The following is a 19960-nucleotide window of genomic DNA, read 5'->3' as shown; positions in this document are numbered from 1 at the left end:
ATTGAGGGCCGAAGGGCCTGTCTGTGCTGTACTGTTCTATGTTCTATGTTCTATGTACTCTGACTCATGTTGTTCAAGATCTAACCCACTACGGTCGTGGCATCAGCAAACTTGTAGATGGAATTAGAGCCACATTTTGCCACATAGTCACGTTTGTACAGGGGGTATAGTAGGGGGGTAAGTATGCAGCCTTGCGGGGCCCCAGTTTTTAGGACTATTGTGGAAGAAGTGTTGTTGTTTATCCTTAGTGATTGTGGCCTCTGGGTCAGGAAGTTCAGGATCCAGTTGCAGAAGGAGGATCCGAGTCCTAGGTTTTTGAATTTTTACATGATCTTGGCTGGAATCATGGTGTTCAAGGTACACTGTTACAAGATTTATGTTTTGGCAAAAGAACCAACAGCGATCAGTTCCTATTGGTGTTTTTCAGTGAAAACCCAGGAGAAGCCGCTGGAACTTCAAGGTCTCTCTCTGCTCTGCAAGCGGACTGTTTGAAGGCAAAAACCTTTATACCCTAAAAGAAGAAGATCGTTCTCTGTCTCTTGCCCTCTACACGCCGCCCGTCCCTCCCCCTCCCCCTTCTTGACGGCGGCGCGCGACCTCCCCCTCCTCTGGCGGCGCGCGACCTCCCCCTCCTCTGGCGGCGCGCGACCTCCCCCTCCTCTGGCGGCGTGCGACCTCCCCCTCCTCTGGCGGCGCGCAACCTCCCCCTCCTCTGGCGGCGTGCGACCTCCCCCTCCTCTGGCGGCGTGCGACCTCCCCCTCCTCTGGCGGCGCGCGACCTCCCCCTCCTCTGGCGGCGCGCGACCTCCCCCTCCTCTGCCGGCGCGCGACCTCCCCCTCCTCTGCCGGCGCGCGACCTCCCCTCCCTGGCGGCGCGCGACCTCCCCCTCCCTGGCGGCATGCCCATACCCTCCCCCTCTCTGGCGGCGCGCCCACACCCTCCCCCTCTCTGGCGGCGCGCGACCTCCCCCTCTCTGGCGGCATGCCCATACCCTCCCCCTCTCTGGCGGCGCGCGCGCCCACACCCCCCCCCTCTCGGGGGCTGGAATGCTGGCTGCCTGCTGTTTCTGTGAGTCTGCAGCAAAAACCATTAGAAGTTGAAAATATATCCTTTTACTTCATTTTTTTACACCGCTCTTCCCCTCTGTTTGTCTGTGTGTGGAGAGGGTGGGGTGAGTTAAGGGTGGGGGGCGTGGTTAGTTATTAGATAGTAGTTAAACAGTTGTATTTGTTGCCTATTTAATTATAGTTACTGCTAATAAGTTAATTGTGTTTAAGTTTATAAACCTGGTCTCTGTACTTATTGGGCATCTGAAGACCTCGGGTATTTAAAATGAAAGGTAATTTCAACCGTGTTGCAACTCCGGGTCCAGTGGGCTGGAGTTTACTGAGCACGGGCTCAGGGTGTCGTAAGCTCTTTTCTGGGAGTTGAACTTGAAAGTGTGTAAAGGCCACCCATTTCTGATTTTTGAAAGTTAAGAAATCAATAAGCTGGTAAAAACAAAATACTTGTGATTTTATTATTTTTGAAGTTATGATTTTAAATGTTTTGACATTCCTGGATTTACAGGAGCCTTACGGTGATGTGACCGAGAGAAGAAAACTCAGAGAGAAACTGCAATGTAAAAACTTCAAATGGTTACTGGAGAATATTTACCCAGATATCCATGTGCCTGAGGATCGGCCAGGTTTCTTTGGAATGGTAATATATGATGTTATATTTGGGCTATATCACCATAACCCCGTCCTCAAGTACTGAGTTTTGTATTCCAAGTGTCGGTTTTGTCTGAATCGGAAAACTTCACAGATCTTCACTGAGCTTTTAGACATGCACGACTTGAAGGACAAACTGCTTTCTTTTCAATTTGGTTTGTTTGTCAGACATGGTCTGGTTGGTACAAAGAACAATGCAGCACAGAAACAGGCCCTTCGGCTAGCACCCTCCACCTCTGTGTCAGAAGCTTGCGAGTTCCAGTCCCATTTCTTTTTTTAAAAAATATTCTTATTGGAATTTTAGCACTCTATATCAAAATTCACAATCAGGGCAAAAACAACAACGATACATGTATCATGGGTGTCACCGTGTCTGTGACCTTAGTCCCAGTTATAGCATTTCCTTATTTACATTAGTGGACATAGTAAAGGAGAGTACATATTATTTGCAATGACCGAGAGAGTCATATTGACCCAGCGATTGCAGAGGATGAAAAGGGTGTTCTGTCTCTCCGGTCCTTCCCCCCCGCCTCTTCTCTCCACACACCCATTTGCTGGTTACGAACAGGTCTTCAAAGAGGTTGGTAAATTGCTTCCATGCGTCGTAGAATTTCTCTTCGGATCCTCTTGATTGAGAATTTTATTTTCTCTAGCTTTAGGAATTCAGCCGGGTCTGAGAGCCATTTCGAGGCTCTGGATGTCGCTGCCGACTTCCACCCTAGCAACAGTCTCTGCTAAGACGATCAGGGAGGCGAAGGCTCCATCTTAACCCTCCCATCACCTTGACATGGCCTCAAAGAAAGCTGTCCTAACCCATTGAGTCTGGAGCAGGACCAGAACATGTGGGTGTGGTTGGCCAGGCTCCCCTGGCACCACTCGCACATGTCCTCCACCTCCGGGAGGAATCTGCTCATAGATGTGCTCTGTGCACCATCTTGAGTTGCATAAGGTTTAGCCCTGCACAAGAGGGAGGTGGAGTTGATCCTGTGCAGCAGCTCGATCCAGAGTCGTCCTCCTATCTCCAAGCCCAGTTCCTGGCCCCATTGCCGTCGCGTTTTGTCCAGTGACATCCAGACATTTTCTAAAAATCGTCAGTATATGTTGCCACATTTATCATCCCTTGGCTAGTCCAGCGGCCACCATTGTGTGTAAAAGTGTGTGTCTGGGTAGCCAAGGGAACATCTTTGCAGAGAAAATCGTGCAGTTGCAAGTAACAAAACTGGTTCCCTTTCGAGAGAAGAGCTCTTCCGGTAGTTCCCCCAGGGTCGCTATTCTACTGTCCACGAACATGTCCTTCACCCTCAAGGTCCCTCTGTCTTCACTCCATGTCCTAAATATGGGGCTGGATTCTCCAATTTGAAGACTGAGTGCTGATGCCGGCGTGGGAAAAGTGGTGTTTTACACCTGAAAAAAGGCACATAAGCTGCACCGATCCTATGTCTGCTGGGGAGCCAGCAGGCACGCAGCGTAACGCTCCCGGCTTTACCTGCAGATACAGCCAGAGATTTTTTTAAAATAAATTTGGAGTAACCAGTTATTTTTCTTTTCCAATTCAAGGGCAAGTTAGCATGGCCACCTACACATCTTTGGTTTGTGGGTGTGAAACCCACGCAGTTATGGGGAGAATGTGCAAACTCTACTTGGACAGTGACTCAGGGCCAGGATTCGAACCCAGGTCCTCAGCACCACAGTCCCCAGTGCTAACCACTGCGCCACATGCTGCCCTATGGCCGGAGCGTTGCCGGGTCTGTGGCCGCGCAGCCTGCAATGGCCTCGCAGTGCAACATGGCCTGCAGCTGCACGCGGACCCAGCCTGCCAAAACTTGCTCCCCTGTAATCAGCCTCGCCACCCGCGGAACACCCTGCAACAGTGCCCCTAGCACTCACCAAACCCCCTCTGCCCACGGAATATGCCCCCCCCCCCCCCCCCCCCCCCCGACTGTGGTTCTGCTGGACTCAGTCCGCATCCGCCATGCCGGGTTCACGAAAATAAAAAGGACAAGTGTTCCATGCCGTCAGGAACTCGGCCCATCAGGGAATAGCTCAGGTGATGTTCTGCGGCTGTCCCGACGGTGTGCGGCGTACTCAAGAGTTTTGGAGGGAGCAGCGCATTACAAAAGCGGCACTGCCCCGATTTCGGCACCAATGGAGATTCTCCGGCCGATTGCTGGACGCGATTTTGGCATCGCCCACCGGAGAATCCTGCCCATGGTGTCCATCCCAGCGGTGTAAATTTATGATTGTTACAGATGGGAGCCTCTGCAAACATACCACCGAGTTTGAAGTTGCGCCTCAACTGCTTCCAGGTCTTTAATGTGGCCACTACCCTTGCGTCTGTTCCCTGAGAAGACACCAAATTCTCTAAGGAATCCAGTTATCATTCCCATGCTGGCCAGGGGGTTTGACACATAGAGGAGCAAGTCACCTGCAGAGTAAAACTCTGTGCTCCCTGCCCAATCTCTGAATGCCCGTCCACAACTCTGCCGATCTGAGAGCGATGGCCAGTGGCTCAATTGCCAGTATGAACAGGAGTGGGAATAATGGGCACCCCTGCTTTGTTCCCCAATGTGGCTGAAAATACCCTGAGCTGGTGGCGTTTGTCCGTACGCTCACCATGGGAGCGATGTACAGGAGTTTCACCCATATGGTGAACCTGATCCAAACCTAAACCGTTCAAACACCTCCGTGAGGTACCTCCATTCTACTCAAAGGAAGCCTTCTCAGTGTCCAGGGAGACAATCACTTCTGGTGTCTCCTCCCCGGGTGGGGTCATTATTACATTCAGCAGGCTGTTAGCTGTCTGCCCTTGACAAACCTGGTCTGATCTTCCACAATCACCTCTGGCAGGCACCTTGCCAGTGCTTTTGCAGGACTTTAGCACCAGTATTTAAAAGAAGGATGGGTCTGTATGATCCACAATCTGTCGGGTCTTTGTTTTATTTTTGAGGATCAGTGAGATCGAGGCCTGTGCCAGTGTGGGTGGCAGGGCCCCCTTCGACAGTGAATAGTTGAACATCTCCCGCAAGTGTGGGGCCAGTGCTTTTGCAAATTTTTGTAAAAGTCTACCGGGAACTTTTTCAAATTGGTGCATTCCGTGACCTCGTTGAGCCCTGGCATTACTTCCAGCCTCTGTTTCTTGTCTTCCCCCACCACTGGTATATCCAGTCCATCAAGGAACTGTTTTCTCCCTGTGTCCTCATCTGGGGGCTAGAAGGTGTACCGTAAAATTTTGTAAAGGCCTCTTTAACCTCGATGTGGAGATGCCGGCGTTGGACTGTGGTGAGCACAGTAAGAAGTCTTACAACACCAAGTTAAAGTCCAACAGGTTTGTTTCGAATCACTAGCTTTCGGAGCACTGCTCCTTCCTCAGGTGAATGACGAGGTAGGTTCGAGAAACATATATAGAGGCAATTCTTTACAGATCCAGAGAGAGGGATAATCACAGGTTAAAGAGGTGTGAATTGTCTCAAGCCAGGACAGTTGGTAGGATTTTGCAAGCCCAGGGCAGATGGTGGGGTGTGAATGTAAAGCAACATGAATCCAAGGTCCCGGTTGAGGCCGTACTCATGTGTGCAGAACTTGGCTATAGGTTTCTGTCGGCGATTCTGCTTTGTCCTGCGTCCTGAAGGCCGCCTTGGAGAACGCTTACCCGAAGATCAGAGGCTGAATGCCCTTGAAGTGTTCCCCGACTGGAAGGGAACATTCCTGCCTGGCGATTGTCACCTCCCCCATGATAAGTTGGTGGGTGTCTAGGTCAGGGATTTAGGTCATTGTTTTCTTGACTAACCCTGAGTTGTCCCAGTTTTGCGTATATATATTTACGGACTACTGGACCCCTTCCAGGATCCCACTGACCCAAATAAATTGCGCCCCCAGGTCCATTATTGTATTTGTCATCGTGAACGCATATATATTTACCAGGACTGCCGGAGCCCCTTCCAGGATCCCGCTGACCATAATAAATTGCGCCTCCTGTTTCATTACTGTATTTGTCATTGTGAACGCTACCGCCCTGTTAACTAGTATGGCCACCCTCCTTGCCCTAGTGTCGAAGCACACCTGAAATGTTCTTCCAACCCCTTCTTCCTTGCCCTTCCCTCTTGGGTGTGTCGCTCACAGTAAGGCTATGTCCACCCTCAGGCTTTTGTGATGGGTGAGGACTCTGGATTTTTCCACCTGCTTGTGGAGGCCTCTTGATTCCATGTGTTTATCCCCCATATCTTGTTGGATCAGTCGTACTCATCTGTGGGCCTGGCCCTGCTTCCCTGGGCCGTCTTCACCCTCGAGCCATTCAAGATGGCCACTGTGTGCTACCTCTTTTTCGCCTTCTCCATATACGACCTGTTGTAACCGGCGCTCTATCTCCCCACCCCTGGTCCTCCCTACCCATGTGCTCCCCCCTCCTTTCCCTCTTTCCCCCCCCTCCCCTGTCCTTCTTTGATTTTACCCCTCTTTCCTTCTTGCTCTTTGTTTTCCCCTGAAACTTTGTTTTCCCCTCCACCTCCTGCCAGACGCTCTCTCCCTCCTGGGAGATGCACTGCAGCTGCTCCTCTTTATCTCAGTACACCAGCCTGTTCAGTAGCGGCTCCCCCCAACAACCGGGTTCCCTGCTCTTAACCCTGTCCAATTCTCTTCTACCCCACCCACAACCCCTGGTGTGTTTGCCCCTGCCACTTTTGAATCTTTAAAGCCCGCATTTAGATCGTTGCCTTTTACAGCTGCTTCCCCAGTTCATTTTTCTGAACAAACTTGTTGGCCTCCTCCCATAACCTTCAACTGTTAGCGGTCCCCCATTTAAGGCTGAGCTAAGGAGAATTTATTTTCTTCTAGTTGTTGGACCATGGAATTCTCTTCCCCAGAGAGCAGTGAGGCTGTGTTATTGAATAGTCGATGTAGTACTTATTGCCCTACTAGATGACCTATAATTTGGCGGGATATAGCATGCCAAACCGCACCTTTGTTCTTTAACTGTATGGATTTGGTGCCATTAAATTCTGCCCGGCAGTTAGCCAGGTCTGCTCCAATATCCTGATGCAAGCGGATGGAATGTCCTTCCCACTTGCACGTCTTCGTGTTTTTTGTCTACCTCAGGATCTGCTCTTTGTCCTGGTCCCTGCGGAGCCTCGCACTCATCACCCGCTGTGGTTCCCCAGCTTTGGGCCACTGCCAGAGTGACCTGTGTGCTTGGTGAAACCCTCGTGACTGACTAGCTTCCCAAGCATCGCTACTACATACTCCATGGGATTCCTTCCCTTCGTGCCATCCGGCAGTCCCACGATCCACGGGTTTTGCCGGCGCGATCTGTTCTCTTGGTCATCGACCTTTTTCTCTCAGCCCTTTCTAAGGTCTGAGTTCTGACCAGCCTCATCACCTTGTCTTTGACTGCCGTGATCCGGTCACCTTGATTTGTGACAGCTTTTTCGAGATCTCGCCTTGTTGCCTCCGCTCTATTTTGCTCCACCACCGCCTCCTTCATGGAGCAGGTGTGACCTCGACTGATACCCCCATGGCCACCATGAGGTCCTCCTTCATTGCCTCCCTGTGTTTCTGGAGCTCGGAGGTACTGAAACCCATAATTTTTTCCATCAGCGTCTGCGTCTGCACTGGATGTTCTGTGGGGTCGGCCGACACTGGTTCCGTGCCGCCACACAGGCTTCCTTGCTCGGAGGCTGAAATTTGCCTCTCCTCACTTTTGCTGCTCTTTCGGCTGGGTTCTAGTTCCTCGGCCTTCTAGCTGGCACTGTGATTGATGACGGGTTGGTTTGGGGAGGTCTTCTGTCCTTTTGGTGCCAATTGGAGTTTAGAAAAATGAGGTGATTTTCTTGAAACATGTAAGATCCTCAGCGACTTGATGGAGGGACTTGAGAGGATGTTTCCCCTTGTGGGGTGTTTAGATGAAGGAGGCACAGTTTAAAAAATAGTGGTCCCCCATTTAAGGCTGAGCTAAGGAGAATTTATTTTCTTCTAGTTGTTGGACCATGGAATTCTCTTCCCCAGAGGCTGTGTTATTGAATATTTTCAAAGCTGAGCTAGATAGATTTTTAGATCATCAAGGGAGTTGAAGGTTATGGGGGGCAGACAGGAAAGTGAAGTTGAGATCACAATCAAATAAGGCATGATCTTACCAAATGGCAGAGCAAACTGTAAATGGCCTATTCCTACTCTGAATTCTGGTGGTTTTGTATTCTTCACAGAAGTAGATTAGGTCAGGCCCTATTGTACGTCTTTAGAATGCATATGATTTCAAAAGAATGGAGAAACTGCTGAGCAGATAACCTTTGCGGAGTGATATTAGGAAACACTTTACACCAAGGGTGGGAGAGTGGGAGCTCTCTTTTACATGTCAGTTGATGCTGGATCAATTGTTTATTTTAAAATGGAGATTGATGGACTTTTAAAATATCAAGATGTGGGACACAAGCAGGTGGATATATGGAGTTAGGTCACATATCAGCCATCATCTAAGTGAAGGGGGAAGAGGCTTGAGGGACTAAATGGTCTAATACAGTTCCTATGTTAATTTTCTTTCATTTGTTCCCTTCTCTCTCTTGTCTTGCTCGCGATAGGAAGTTGGATGGTAAAGTAGGGAAAGCAGCTGCTTCAGACAGCATTTTCCATTTTAAATTTGTAGGGAAAATGTCCCCTTTCTGACTTTTTCATTGCATTTATGAGGAAATACGAGCTTAAAATTGCTACTTGAGGATATTGGCTGAAATGTCTTTTCACTATGATCTCAAGAAACCCTTATCCTGTGAACACGTTAAGGAATATTCTGCCTTTTACCATTATTATTATCATCTTTGGATGGTGGAAAGCGCAATTACCGACATCAAATACATTTTTCATTATATAGTTCCAACTGAGGTTGGTTTGGGCTAATGTAACACCAATTTGACTAAGAACATTATAGTTTTGCTTTTCTTTAAAAATGCTATAATTCAGTTTTCAGACTTGAATAGGGAGCTGCACTTTACTGTCTGTCTACAGCAATATAACCTAATATCCACCCTTCTGTTTGTTTTCTTCAGTTAAAGAACAAGGGGATGGTGGACCACTGCTTTGATTACAATCCACCAAGCGAGCACAATGTTGCAGGAGAAAAAGTCATCTTGTATCAGTGCCATGGCATGGGCCAAAATCAGGTATGTGATGGCTTATTTTGCTTGTGTACCAGTGTTTGACTCATATTGCCAGGTTGGCTATTCCTCCATTCAAGGATGACATCTGCTCAGGGTTGCTTGATTTTACCATGGACAACACATGAGTCAGCATGAGCCATGGCATGGTGGCATCTGAAGTGCAGGATTTGCTTCCTTTTCTTTCCTTCTCTGCCACTGCCCAGCCTTATCATTAAGGGGTTGGGCCTCAAGCTTGCAACTTCATGGACAAGTTATTCTCATTCTGAGAATTTGGTAGCAAGCTCTTCCCAGTCATTAAGGCCAAAGCCACTGTACCTGAAGAAGCGTTTCAGAGTGTCTTTGAAGTGGTTTCTTTGTCATCCCTTGGAGTGTTGGCCATTTGAGAGTTACACCCCTGATAATATATTGTGTTGCTCCTGGAAAGTGCACACGCATGCATCAATATCCAGTGAGTTGATCAAACTCGGTTGTGATGCCCTTCAATGTTGAATCGTCAGTCAGTGTCCTTTGTGAGGGCACACATGAAGATTTGTCAACAAAGAGGGTCCTGGATGACTGTCTTTATACTGGAATTTCAGCAAGCATTGCCACCTTTTATATAAGTGGACGTAATTGGGGATTATTTTTTTTTTAATTGAAGCTCTGCAGATTGTTTTAGAGACAGCTCGGGAAAAGTAGGGCAAGGAAGGACTGAATAGAGGAATGGGCATTTTTAATTTGAGGCATTGGAAGAAATTGGGATTCAGTTAGGATGGGAATGATGGATAGGTGGGTGTTGTGGCAGAGCGGGTGCAGGCTTCAGAATTCTGTATGCGTGGTACCTTAGGTTTACTTCCCAGTGCTTGAATAATCTTTTATTGGCTATCCCTTGATTCATGGATGAAATCTATCCTGTATCGCTTGTCAGATCCTTGGGGAGCACTTCCTGTCGCATTCCAACAACCAGAGTACATTCTGTTTATCGCTACATTTTGCTTCCGATTTCCCAACCAATTCACAACCATGTCATTTCTGTTAATCTGTTGTGCAGAAGCTGCTCATATGTCTTCTGGATATCCATATAGAAAACATCTAGAAAAATTCAGCTAGATTGGTCAGATAACGGGCAGCACGGTGGCCTAGTGGTTAGCACAACCGCCTCACGGCGCTGAGGTCCCAGGTTCGATCCCGGCTCTGGGTCACTGTCCGTGTGGAGTTTGCACATTCTCCCCGTGTCTGCGTGGGTTTCGCCCCCACAACCCAAAAATGTGCAGAGTAGGTGGATTGGCCACGCTAAATTGCCCCTTAATTGGAAAAAATAATTGGATAATCTAAATTTATTTAAAAAAAAAAGATTGGTCAGATATGACCTTTTTACATATCCATGCTGACTTTTATCAACTCATATTTGTCCACATGCTCAGTCTCTGATTCATTCCGTTAACTTCTCTACAGTTCATATTAAACTGGTAGGTCTATAATTACCTGGGTTCTCCATCCGCTCCATTCTTGAATAATGTAACATTTGCAATTTTCCAATCCAATTAAAGGCACGTTTCCTGAATCTGGCGAACTTTGGAAAGTTGTGATAAATGTTCTTTCAATTTCTACACCAATTTATTTCAGTACTTTGGGTGAAAACCAGTTCTGGGGATTTATTTATCGTAAATCTCATTATTTTCTCTTTTATTACTTGTATGACTGAAAACTAACTTCTGCTCCTGTTCCCTTGTATTGCTCCTGTTCCCTTGTATTGTTGACATTTTTTCCACTTCCAACACTCTGAAAACGGATATGAAGTGTTTTATAATCATTCCTTATTGACTATTATGAGCTGGGAATTCTGATCTGATCAGTCTCACGACAGCAATTTCTGCCCCAAATAAGGTAAATCGTTTCCCCTTCGACAGAAAATGCATTCTCTTGTATAATTCTTTTGAGAAGGAACAAATGCTTTAAATTAGAATTGTTCTCCTTTCCATATTGGAAATCAGACACCCCATTAATGATAGCTTCCAGAGGTGTTTATGAAATTTATAGGAATTGCTTTTCCACTATTCTGAAACTTTAATTCATAGTAATGCAGATTGCGGTGATTGGGTTTACATTGTAATGCATCAAGACCTGTCTGTACTCGCCACTTTACCCTGATCTTCAGGTCTTTTAGTAGGATTCAAACCACCTTCTCCACAATTGGATTCCTCTTATTACCACTCCAGCTTGAGCCAATTCTATATTCATGTAGCATTCTTTTGAATATTTTGTTATAATCTAACAAGTGAATTCAACAAACATGATACATGACCCTTTGTTTCACTTTGGAAGCATAATGTCATAAAATGCTTACAGCACAAAATAAAGCCATTTGGCCCACCATGTCCATGCTCGCTCTCTCCTAAGGAGAAATTTGCATCCTACCAATCCATCGCACTCTTCTTACATTCTCACAATAATTTGTAAAATGTGGAAAGATTTACAGCACGGGAGGAGGCCACTCTGTCTGTGCTGCCAAAATAATGAGCCAGCCAGCCTAATCCCATTTTCCAGCACTTGATCCATAACCTTGGAGGTAGGAGACTTCAGATGCATATCTGGGCATCTATTAATGAGTTGAGGGTTTCTGCCTCTACTTCACAATTCGTAAGTTTCAGACCCCTACCTCCTGGGTGAAAATAATATTTCCTCAACTTCCCTCTAATCCTTCTACCTATCACTTTAAATCTATCTTCTAATCATCGACCTCCCTGCTAAGGGAATTCATTTGTCCTATTCCACTTTATCCAGACTCTTCACAACCTTGTACACCTCAATCAAATATCCCCCTCGGCCTCCTTTGTTCCAAGAAGAATATCCCAGCCTATCTAATCTTTTCTCACAGCTGCAATTTCCCAGTCTTGGCAACATCCTTGTAAATTCCTCTGTACCCTCTCTAGTACAATTGCATCCACCCTCTAATGAGGTGACCAGAGCTGCATGCAAGGGGCGATGATGGTGCAATGATAATGTCACTGGACTAGTAATCCAGATGCCTAGGCCCTGGGGTCCTGGGTTCAAATCTCACCATTGCAGCTGGTGGAATTGAAATTCAATTGAAATCTGGACTATTAAGCTAGATCATGCTGCTGTCATCAATTGTAAAAATCCATCCTATCCTTTAGGGGAGAAAATCTGTCATGCTTACCTGGTCTGGCTTTCATGTGACTGCAGACCTACAGTAATGTGGTTGATGCTTACCTGCCCTCTGAAATGGCCTAGCAAGCCACTCAGTTCAAGGGCAATTAGGGATAGGCAACAAATGCTGGCTTTGCCAGTGATGCCCATATCCCTTGAAAGAATTTTTAAAATGCTCAAGTTGTTTTCAGCAGATCCTAATATCCTTGTATTCCGCTAATAAAGGAAAGAATTCCATATGCCTTCGTATCACCAGTCCAGGGATATGTGGACATGCACTCTGAGGTCTCCCACTTCCTCTAAACCTCTCGGTATCCTCCAATTTATTTAATATTCCTTTGCCTTGTTTGACCTCCACTTCTTTGGATTAAATTCCATTTGCCACTTTTCTGCCCAGTCCTCCTGCCCAACTTACTAATTGAAAAAGCACCTGTCAACCATTACTTTGTGTTTCCTGCCACAGAGCCAATTTTGTATCCAGTTTACTGCATTGCCCTGGATCCCATGAACTTTTATTTTTAACCAGTCTGCCATGTGGGACCTTGTCAAAAGGCCTTGCTAAAAATTTATGTAGACCAATAAATTACACTACCCTCATCAATCCTCTTTGTTACCTCAAAAAATTAGTCAATCGATGTTGACAGTCCTTGATTACCCCATGCTTTCTAAGTGAGTTTAATTTGTCTCTGAATTGATTTGAATAATTTGCCCACTGACTGCCCTGTAATTATTTGGCCTATTCCTCACTCCATTTTAAAACAAAGGTACAACCTTAGCAGTCCTATGCAATCAATCCCCGGTGAGGATTTGCAAATGCTGGTCAGAGTATCTAATATTGCCTCCTTGATATCTTTTAACAGCTTGTGATACATTTCATCAGGCCCTGATGGTTTATCCACTTTCAAGGATGTTAATGCCGTTAATCTTTCTCTCCTTGTGTTTATCGTATCCAATATTTCACACTCCTGAACTACAATGCATGTTTATTTTTATGAAGTGTTAGAGGCAGGAGTGAGACAGGCTAAGTGCTCTTATCCCCTCTTGCTAATTGACTGTAAGCAGAATTTTTTTTGAATGTTTTTAAAGAATGTGGTGGAATCTTTTTCCAAAACCCTTGTTTTGTTTGATTCAGTTTACTAATAACTTGCAGCAAACTCGTGTTTTGATTAACTCAGAAAGTTAGTTTATTCCACATTTAAAACCTAAGGCAGGAGTGTTCGCAACTCCCCTTTCCATTAGTTTATTCCACATTTGAAACCTAAGGCAGGAGTGTTCGCAACTCCCCTTTCCACCACCTCCAGACACATGCACATACACCCACAAAGCGGAGAATAGTAACAGTACGAGAACACAGAAATGAATATTAGTTCACGTGATTTCCAGAGTCTCAGTCCAATGAGGAAGTCTTTCATGTAAGAGCTCAAGTTCAGCTGGCTGAAGACCAGAGTTGTCGAGTTCACTATACAGTTGTTGCTGATACCATAGATGAAGTAAGTACACAGACTGGGTCGGTTCTGCATGTGATCTTAGGAAATCTTCCAGCAGAAATGGGCTTCAAGGAGCAGGCTGTTCTGTCTGTTTCTTGGTGGTTCACGAGTTGGATGTGAAATAGCAGACTGAGGCCAAAAATGTAATGTTAAAACTGTCCAAAAGACCATCGGATTGGGGTCATGGCCCATTAATGGTTACTTGCAGCTTAATAATCTGTTTCTGTGCTACTAGCCAGAATGCCATTGTTCCTCCTTAGGAGAGAGATGAGGTCGCCATTAGCATCTCTTCTGGTACAGTAAGTTTCGATCTCTCTCTCTCGTGATAATTTAGATTGGGGAGCTTTGTTTGTTTGCACTTTCTCTGCTTTTGTTGATTACAAGGGGGTCTATACAATAAGGTGTGAGATTCCACAGGCTAAGAGAAGAATTAGTTTGTTCTAGTAACCCCTGGTGTTGGCTCCCAGAACAACAACCCTGTCGTGTGGGCATTTGTTTTGTATCAGCCATCATTTTAGGTTCAGCAGAAAGTCGGTGTTTTAAAAATGGCAAAAGAATAAAATTTTGGAATCATTTTCATGTCACAGGGACTCGATAGAAGATAGAAAATGCAGAAGAATCATTGACCAAAGTTTAGATTCCAGAATAGTGCTCTCCAATGTGCAGAGGATTGGATAGTCATTGCAGTGACCTCCAAATTATCACAAATGAAGCTCTAACTCCATTCATGTTCTTTAAACAGCTAACATTTCTTGTTGTGCCTCTAGTTTTTTGAATTCTCATCACACGATGAAATCCGTTATAATGCTCGCCAACCTGAGGCCTGTGCTGGAGCAGATACTGCAACTGACTATCTGACAATGTACCTTTGCCGAGAGAATAATTGGCCTGTGCCTGAAAACCAGAAATTCATTTTTAAGGAGGTAAGATGCATTCTAAATGATTGTGTTTTAAAAAAATATACATATACATTTAAAACTAATTATTCATAATGCACTTCCAAAGGTAATGTTGATGTGTATATTTTCTAATTTTCAAGACATCCATATTTTTGCTAACTGACAACTAGCTGCGATAATGTGTGTTAAGTATGACAGATTAACTGCCTGTCTGTCGTGAGTGCAAAAGACTCAAACTACAAGTGTCACATATAAAAAAACTCCCAAGAGAAAGACTATTCACTTTAAACAGGAAGTTGTTCATTTTTTGTACAATATTGAAAACTTGTAAGAAATACATACAGTTATAGACGTCGGGCGCGATTCTCCGATCCCACGCCGGGTGGGAGAATCGCGGGAGTGCCGGGTGAATCACGCTACGCCGCCCTGGCACCTGCACCGCGATTCTCCAATCCCCCCCCCACGCCCCCAAAACGGCGTGTCGCATTTTGCAACAGGCCGCTCGGAGAATCGCTGCTCCAGTCGAGCGGCGATTCTCCGGCCCGGATGGGCCCAGCGGCCTGCCTAATACGACCGGTTCATGCTGGCGCCAACCACACCTCGTAGCTGCCGGCGTGAACAGTACGCGACCACTGCGTGTGGGGCGGAGGGAGAATTGAGCACCAGGGGGGTGCTCAGGAGGGGTCTGGCCCGCGATTGGTGCCCACCGATCGTCGGGCCGGTGTCTCTGAAAGACGCACTCTTTTCCCTCCGCCGCCCCGCAAGATCACTCCGACATGTCTTGCAGGGCAGCGGAGGGGAAGACGGCAAGCGCCGGCCAACCTGCGCATGCGCGGGTGACGTCATTTAGGTGCCGCCGGACGAGTCATTCAGGCGGCGCCGCTTTGACGCAAGCGTCGAGGCCCGCCGCCCGAGATTGACGCGCCGCCGCTCCTCGCCTGCTGGGGGTGGGAGAATAGGGGGCGAGGAGCGGCCTCCGACGCCGGAGTGAAACACTCCGGGTTTCACTCCGGCGTCGGCACTTTGTCTCCCTTTGGGAGAATTGCGGCCTTCGATTTCTGTGGTAAGATTATGACAATTGCGGGTGTGAAGTTGAAGGCAAGATTATAGGACTGCATTCAGTCAAACCCTATTTTAATTAGTCTCTGAGATTAATTTTGGTTTGAAATTTTTTTTGTTTTCAAAGGATGGCTCGATCTACCATGTCCAATCGCAGATGTGTCTGCAGGCTGTACCCAACGCTTTCAGTAATGGTCGTCCAGGACCATTACTACGGCCATGTACAGATATCGATCACCAGAAATGGGTCTTTCAAGAAAGAAAATGATATGTTCGTGTTCAAATTCATTAACAACTTCAGAAAGATGCCATTACCAAAAATACTACTGAGTTTTCCAATGAACTATATGATCGTATCACATCTTTGAATGGTCTCTTTTAGAATATTTCTGAATGTTTTTTAAAGTTTGTATAATATAGTGGCATCTTATATACTGATATTATCACTGAGAGCAATTTATTTTTAACAATGCCTTGAACGTACACAAATCTTTCTAAATTTCCAAAGGGTAATTAATTTAAATGCATCATTTTCTTATGCAACTGGTAGAAACTGACTGTTTGTCTCTTTGAATATATATGAAGAATCTACTGGTTTCAACACGACAGGTGAAAGGTTTTAAAGCAATTATGTGATTTGGAAACTAAAGTGAACTTTGTAGAAGTCCTTTTTTGCCATCTTGAAGCCCGTGATCTATGATGTTACAGCTGTGTGAAAGGAGACAAAACTGTGATGTCCAACTCATTTAATAGAACATAACTTTTTTTTTTGCCACGGCTGGGTGGGGACAAGGAAGAGGTATCAACATGATTGAGTGCACTTTATGTAATATTATGTGCCAGTTTTTAAAATTCCATAAATGCAACTTTTTCCAACCTGTTGTGAAATTGAAGCTATGCCCAAAATCAGTTTGAAACTAAGACATGTTTTAGAAGTTGTTCTTGTAATATTTATTTAAACAGATGACTTTCAACAGTAGAAATATCATGGAAATATCAATAAGGTTTAAAAAGGGCAGGAGGCGAGAGGCTATCTTAAGTTTGCAGCTGAAACTGAGACCTTTGTTCCCTCATTCTGGCTTTGAGCTGTGTGAAGAGATTTGAATTTTTGCACCATGAGTGTAGAATATGAAGAGTAAACTGAGGTCTTGTATCAAGTCCATAAAATCAGACAGAGCTCTGTAAACTCTTAACCTGGTTTCATTGGCTCAGTGAAAAATAAATGTTTTACGAACACTACCACTAACCATACCATAAACACATGAAGTGGAGTCACTGTTGTTTTACAGACCGTGAGATAAACTCCTTGCTCATCTATTTTGGCAGTACTAGTTAAAGGTTAATGGTTGACCTGAACTCTGAAAAACTTCCTTTGTTCTTCTTAAAATAGTGCCTTGGGATCTTTGACATCCACTTGCATAGGTAGATGGGGCTAAGTTTAATATCTGAAGGGCAGCACCTCAAACATGAAGCATTCACTCAGTACTATGCTGAACTGCCAGTCTGGATTATCTGCTCAAATCCCTGGAATGAAACCATAACCGTCTGACTCATAGGTGAAAACACTGCCACTGAGACCATTGACACAACTGCAAAGGTGAAACCCTTTTTTGTCCTGAAAACATACATCCCAGCCTAAATGAGGTGTGAAATGAGGACTTGAGAGAAATCCATTCATCTTTGATTTCAAGTGAACTGTATCGGTGTGCATTTGTGGCAAAAGCATCAGCAGTGGGTTTGAAACTAAGGCCTGGGAAAGCTCAAGCTTTGCCATCCTAAATAATTCTATGGGTGTGGGATGGTAAATGTGCTTCAGCTTGATGAGAATCAATTTAAAATGTTTCAAATCAATAATTTAGTGTGGATTTGTAAGAAATAAAACAACTGATTTCACATTCTCTCCTTTTAGGTTAATGTATGTTGACTCACTCCATATGGCGCTGTAATATCATATGTCACTAGTAAAAATGTGCAATGACTCATTTGAATACAGGAGATGCTTTTTATTTTGATACAAAATTTGAAGGAGCTCTATTTTTGCACTCTAATTGCAAAATGTTATGAGGGTTACTGTTAATCTCATAGTAAGTGTAGAAAATATGTGCTGTTTTCTTTCCCAACGACTTCAAATGAACTAAGTAGCCAAAAATGTTTAGAGAATTTACAAATGCTGCATATGTGTATGAAAAGACTTGTTTACCAAACCGTAGCAATATAGAGTCTGTGGGAGGATGGGCTGAACGGACCTCGTCTTCTGAACTTAACTTGGACATAATATTGACTGCATCCTGAATGCTGGAGAATGTACTAAACCGTTTTAGATAATTGCTTTTGTTAGATATTAATTGATCCAGGTATCAAATCACTGTGATATCGTGCTTTATTGACTTATAAAAAATAATTATCTCTTGGGCTTCCATAATGTGTAATATTTGATTTTTTTTTAACCAGCTTGTTGAGGGATCTTGTATTTTGTTTAAATCTACTCTGTTCTTATATTGACATATCTTTGTGCAGCAGTTTTAAAAACTTAAAATTAAGTGAAAGATTGTAAAATTTTTCATTTGCTACTGCCAAACAGTCATGTTGGCATTAAAATTACACTTGGTCTTGAATAGCTGGGTTGTGACTGCAAATGTTTACAGAATTTCCTGTTTTGGATGTGAATTTGAATGTGTGAGGATTTGTATTTTTTCGAGCTTTGGTGCATATCTTTTTTACTGAATACCATTTTATAATCAATCTGTTCTATAAATTGCCACAGCATTGTTACTCTCCAGCAGTAGATACTGCGTCTAGCCTGAGTCTCAACCAAAAGAATGCACAGCCTCTTGCAGAGGTTGAATTGTATGTTGTTCTGTTGCCCAGAGATGTCCTAGCCCCAATGAAAATGGAGGATATTTATTTTTCTTTCTCCAGTTGCTTGCTCGCTGGCGGGCTGACTAAAGTTTAAATGCAGCTGGGAGAGAAATAATGGATTGATTGCTGTTGATTTTTATAAGATGAACGTCTGATGGATTTTTCAATAAGATTTTGAGAGTGCAGTTGCAAGCACATTCAGGTGCTCTACAGGTGTTGGTCTTACAGATTTCAGACAATGCTCTTTCTCTGAGGATTCTCCATCCAACTGATTTGAACATTGAACATACTCTAATTTTTTAAATAAAATATTATCTTTCAGATTGCAAAAGCAATTGCCAATACTTTCAGGAATGTCTGTTAGTATTTTTATATGAGAATTATGGGCATAAATTTGCAAAATGTGCACAATTGTATCTCACCATTTTCTTCAGCAATAAAATTAATGCAGGAAACTGCAAATCACAACCTTTAAAAGCGTAAGCTCCATTTTTTCCTTGGACCTGGTGGTGATTTATCGGGATGCAATGATGGATCTGTACACCATTTAAGACCGTGGTGCAGTACTGTGAGGTGGTAGGACCTGTACATTGCAGACTTCCTTACAGTTAGAGTTGTGGGGCTACAGAAGCATAGAGTTAATGATTGAAGCAGGAACTGTATCAATATTTCATATAGGTTAGACAGATGGTTAAATGAGAGCGATATGGGAAAATAGTGGCACATAGAGATTAGGTACTTACAGTATGTTTGGATTACTGGTAATATGAACAATCTTTTTGAAAATGTTTTTATTGAGTTTTCATATTTTATATCCAACAATTTATAAATTGCAAAACCGTGCAAGAACCAGCACCAGTGTTAATTGGCGAGCATCTTCACAACAACTGTAGCCGTGACCCCCCCTTTAGTTAGCATATATATTTACTTTGCCCCTAGTCTGTGTCAAAACAACGTATTTACAGGCATTTATATCCAATTTGGTTTGTGCCTTAGCTTGCCCTCGGACCAGTCCCTTGCGACTTTGTCCCTGCCTGCTTGTCCCTCACATTCCTTTTGCGTGCACTGGCCCCTCCTCCCCGCTCCTTTTCCCTCTTCTGTGACTCGCCATGTCTCCTTCTCTCCGATTGCCCCCCCCCACACACACATACACACACTCCTTTACTGGTTGCTGGCTACGAGCAGGTCTTGAAACAATCCTTCCACATCCTGGAAGCCTTCTTCCGAAACGTGGATGCCGAATTTTGTTTTCTCCAGCCTGAAGTTCTGCCAGGTCAAACAGCCAGTCTGTAGCTTTGGGTGGTGCTGCCAATAGCCAGTTGAGCAGGATTCTCCGGCGAGTGATCAGATTGGCAAAGGCTAGGGGCGTCAGCCCCCACCCCATGAAGAGTTCCGGCTGATCTGATGCCTTGAAGACATCCACCTTTGGGCACGGCTCCACCCTCATTCCCACAACCTTGGGCATGACCTCAAAGAAGGTCATCCAATACCCAACAAGTCTGGGGCAAGCCCAAAACATGTGGGTGTAATTAGCCTGCCTCCTTGGCACTGTTCGCACTTGTCCTCCATCTCCTGGAAGAATCCATTCATTCATGTTCTGGTTAGATGTGCTCTATGCACCACTTTCAGCTGCGTTAGGCTCAGCCCTGCGCAT

General features: G+C 44.9%; 1 protein-coding gene across 1 annotated transcript in view; it reads left to right on the top strand.

The window, feature by feature from the left end:
• The window catches only part of galnt12 (UDP-N-acetyl-alpha-D-galactosamine:polypeptide N-acetylgalactosaminyltransferase 12), a 99570-nt gene extending 80787 nt beyond the window's left edge, over nucleotides 1–18783 (top strand). The window contains exons 7-10 of the mRNA XM_038797584.1: nucleotides 1571–1702; nucleotides 8742–8855; nucleotides 14257–14412; nucleotides 15575–18783. Of these exons, the coding sequence (XP_038653512.1) occupies nucleotides 1571–1702; nucleotides 8742–8855; nucleotides 14257–14412; nucleotides 15575–15715 (543 nt within the window). The 3' untranslated portion in view covers nucleotides 15716–18783. The remainder of the gene's footprint in view (nucleotides 1–1570; nucleotides 1703–8741; nucleotides 8856–14256; nucleotides 14413–15574) is intronic.
• The last annotated feature ends 1177 nt before the right edge of the window (nucleotides 18784–19960 follow it).

Source organism: Scyliorhinus canicula, chromosome 5 (assembly GCF_902713615.1).
Source record: "Scyliorhinus canicula chromosome 5, sScyCan1.1, whole genome shotgun sequence".
In the NCBI taxonomy this organism is placed as follows: domain Eukaryota; kingdom Metazoa; phylum Chordata; class Chondrichthyes; order Carcharhiniformes; family Scyliorhinidae; genus Scyliorhinus; species Scyliorhinus canicula.
The sequence above is the reverse complement of the archived record's forward strand: the minus strand, read 5'-3'. Positions and strand labels throughout refer to the sequence as shown.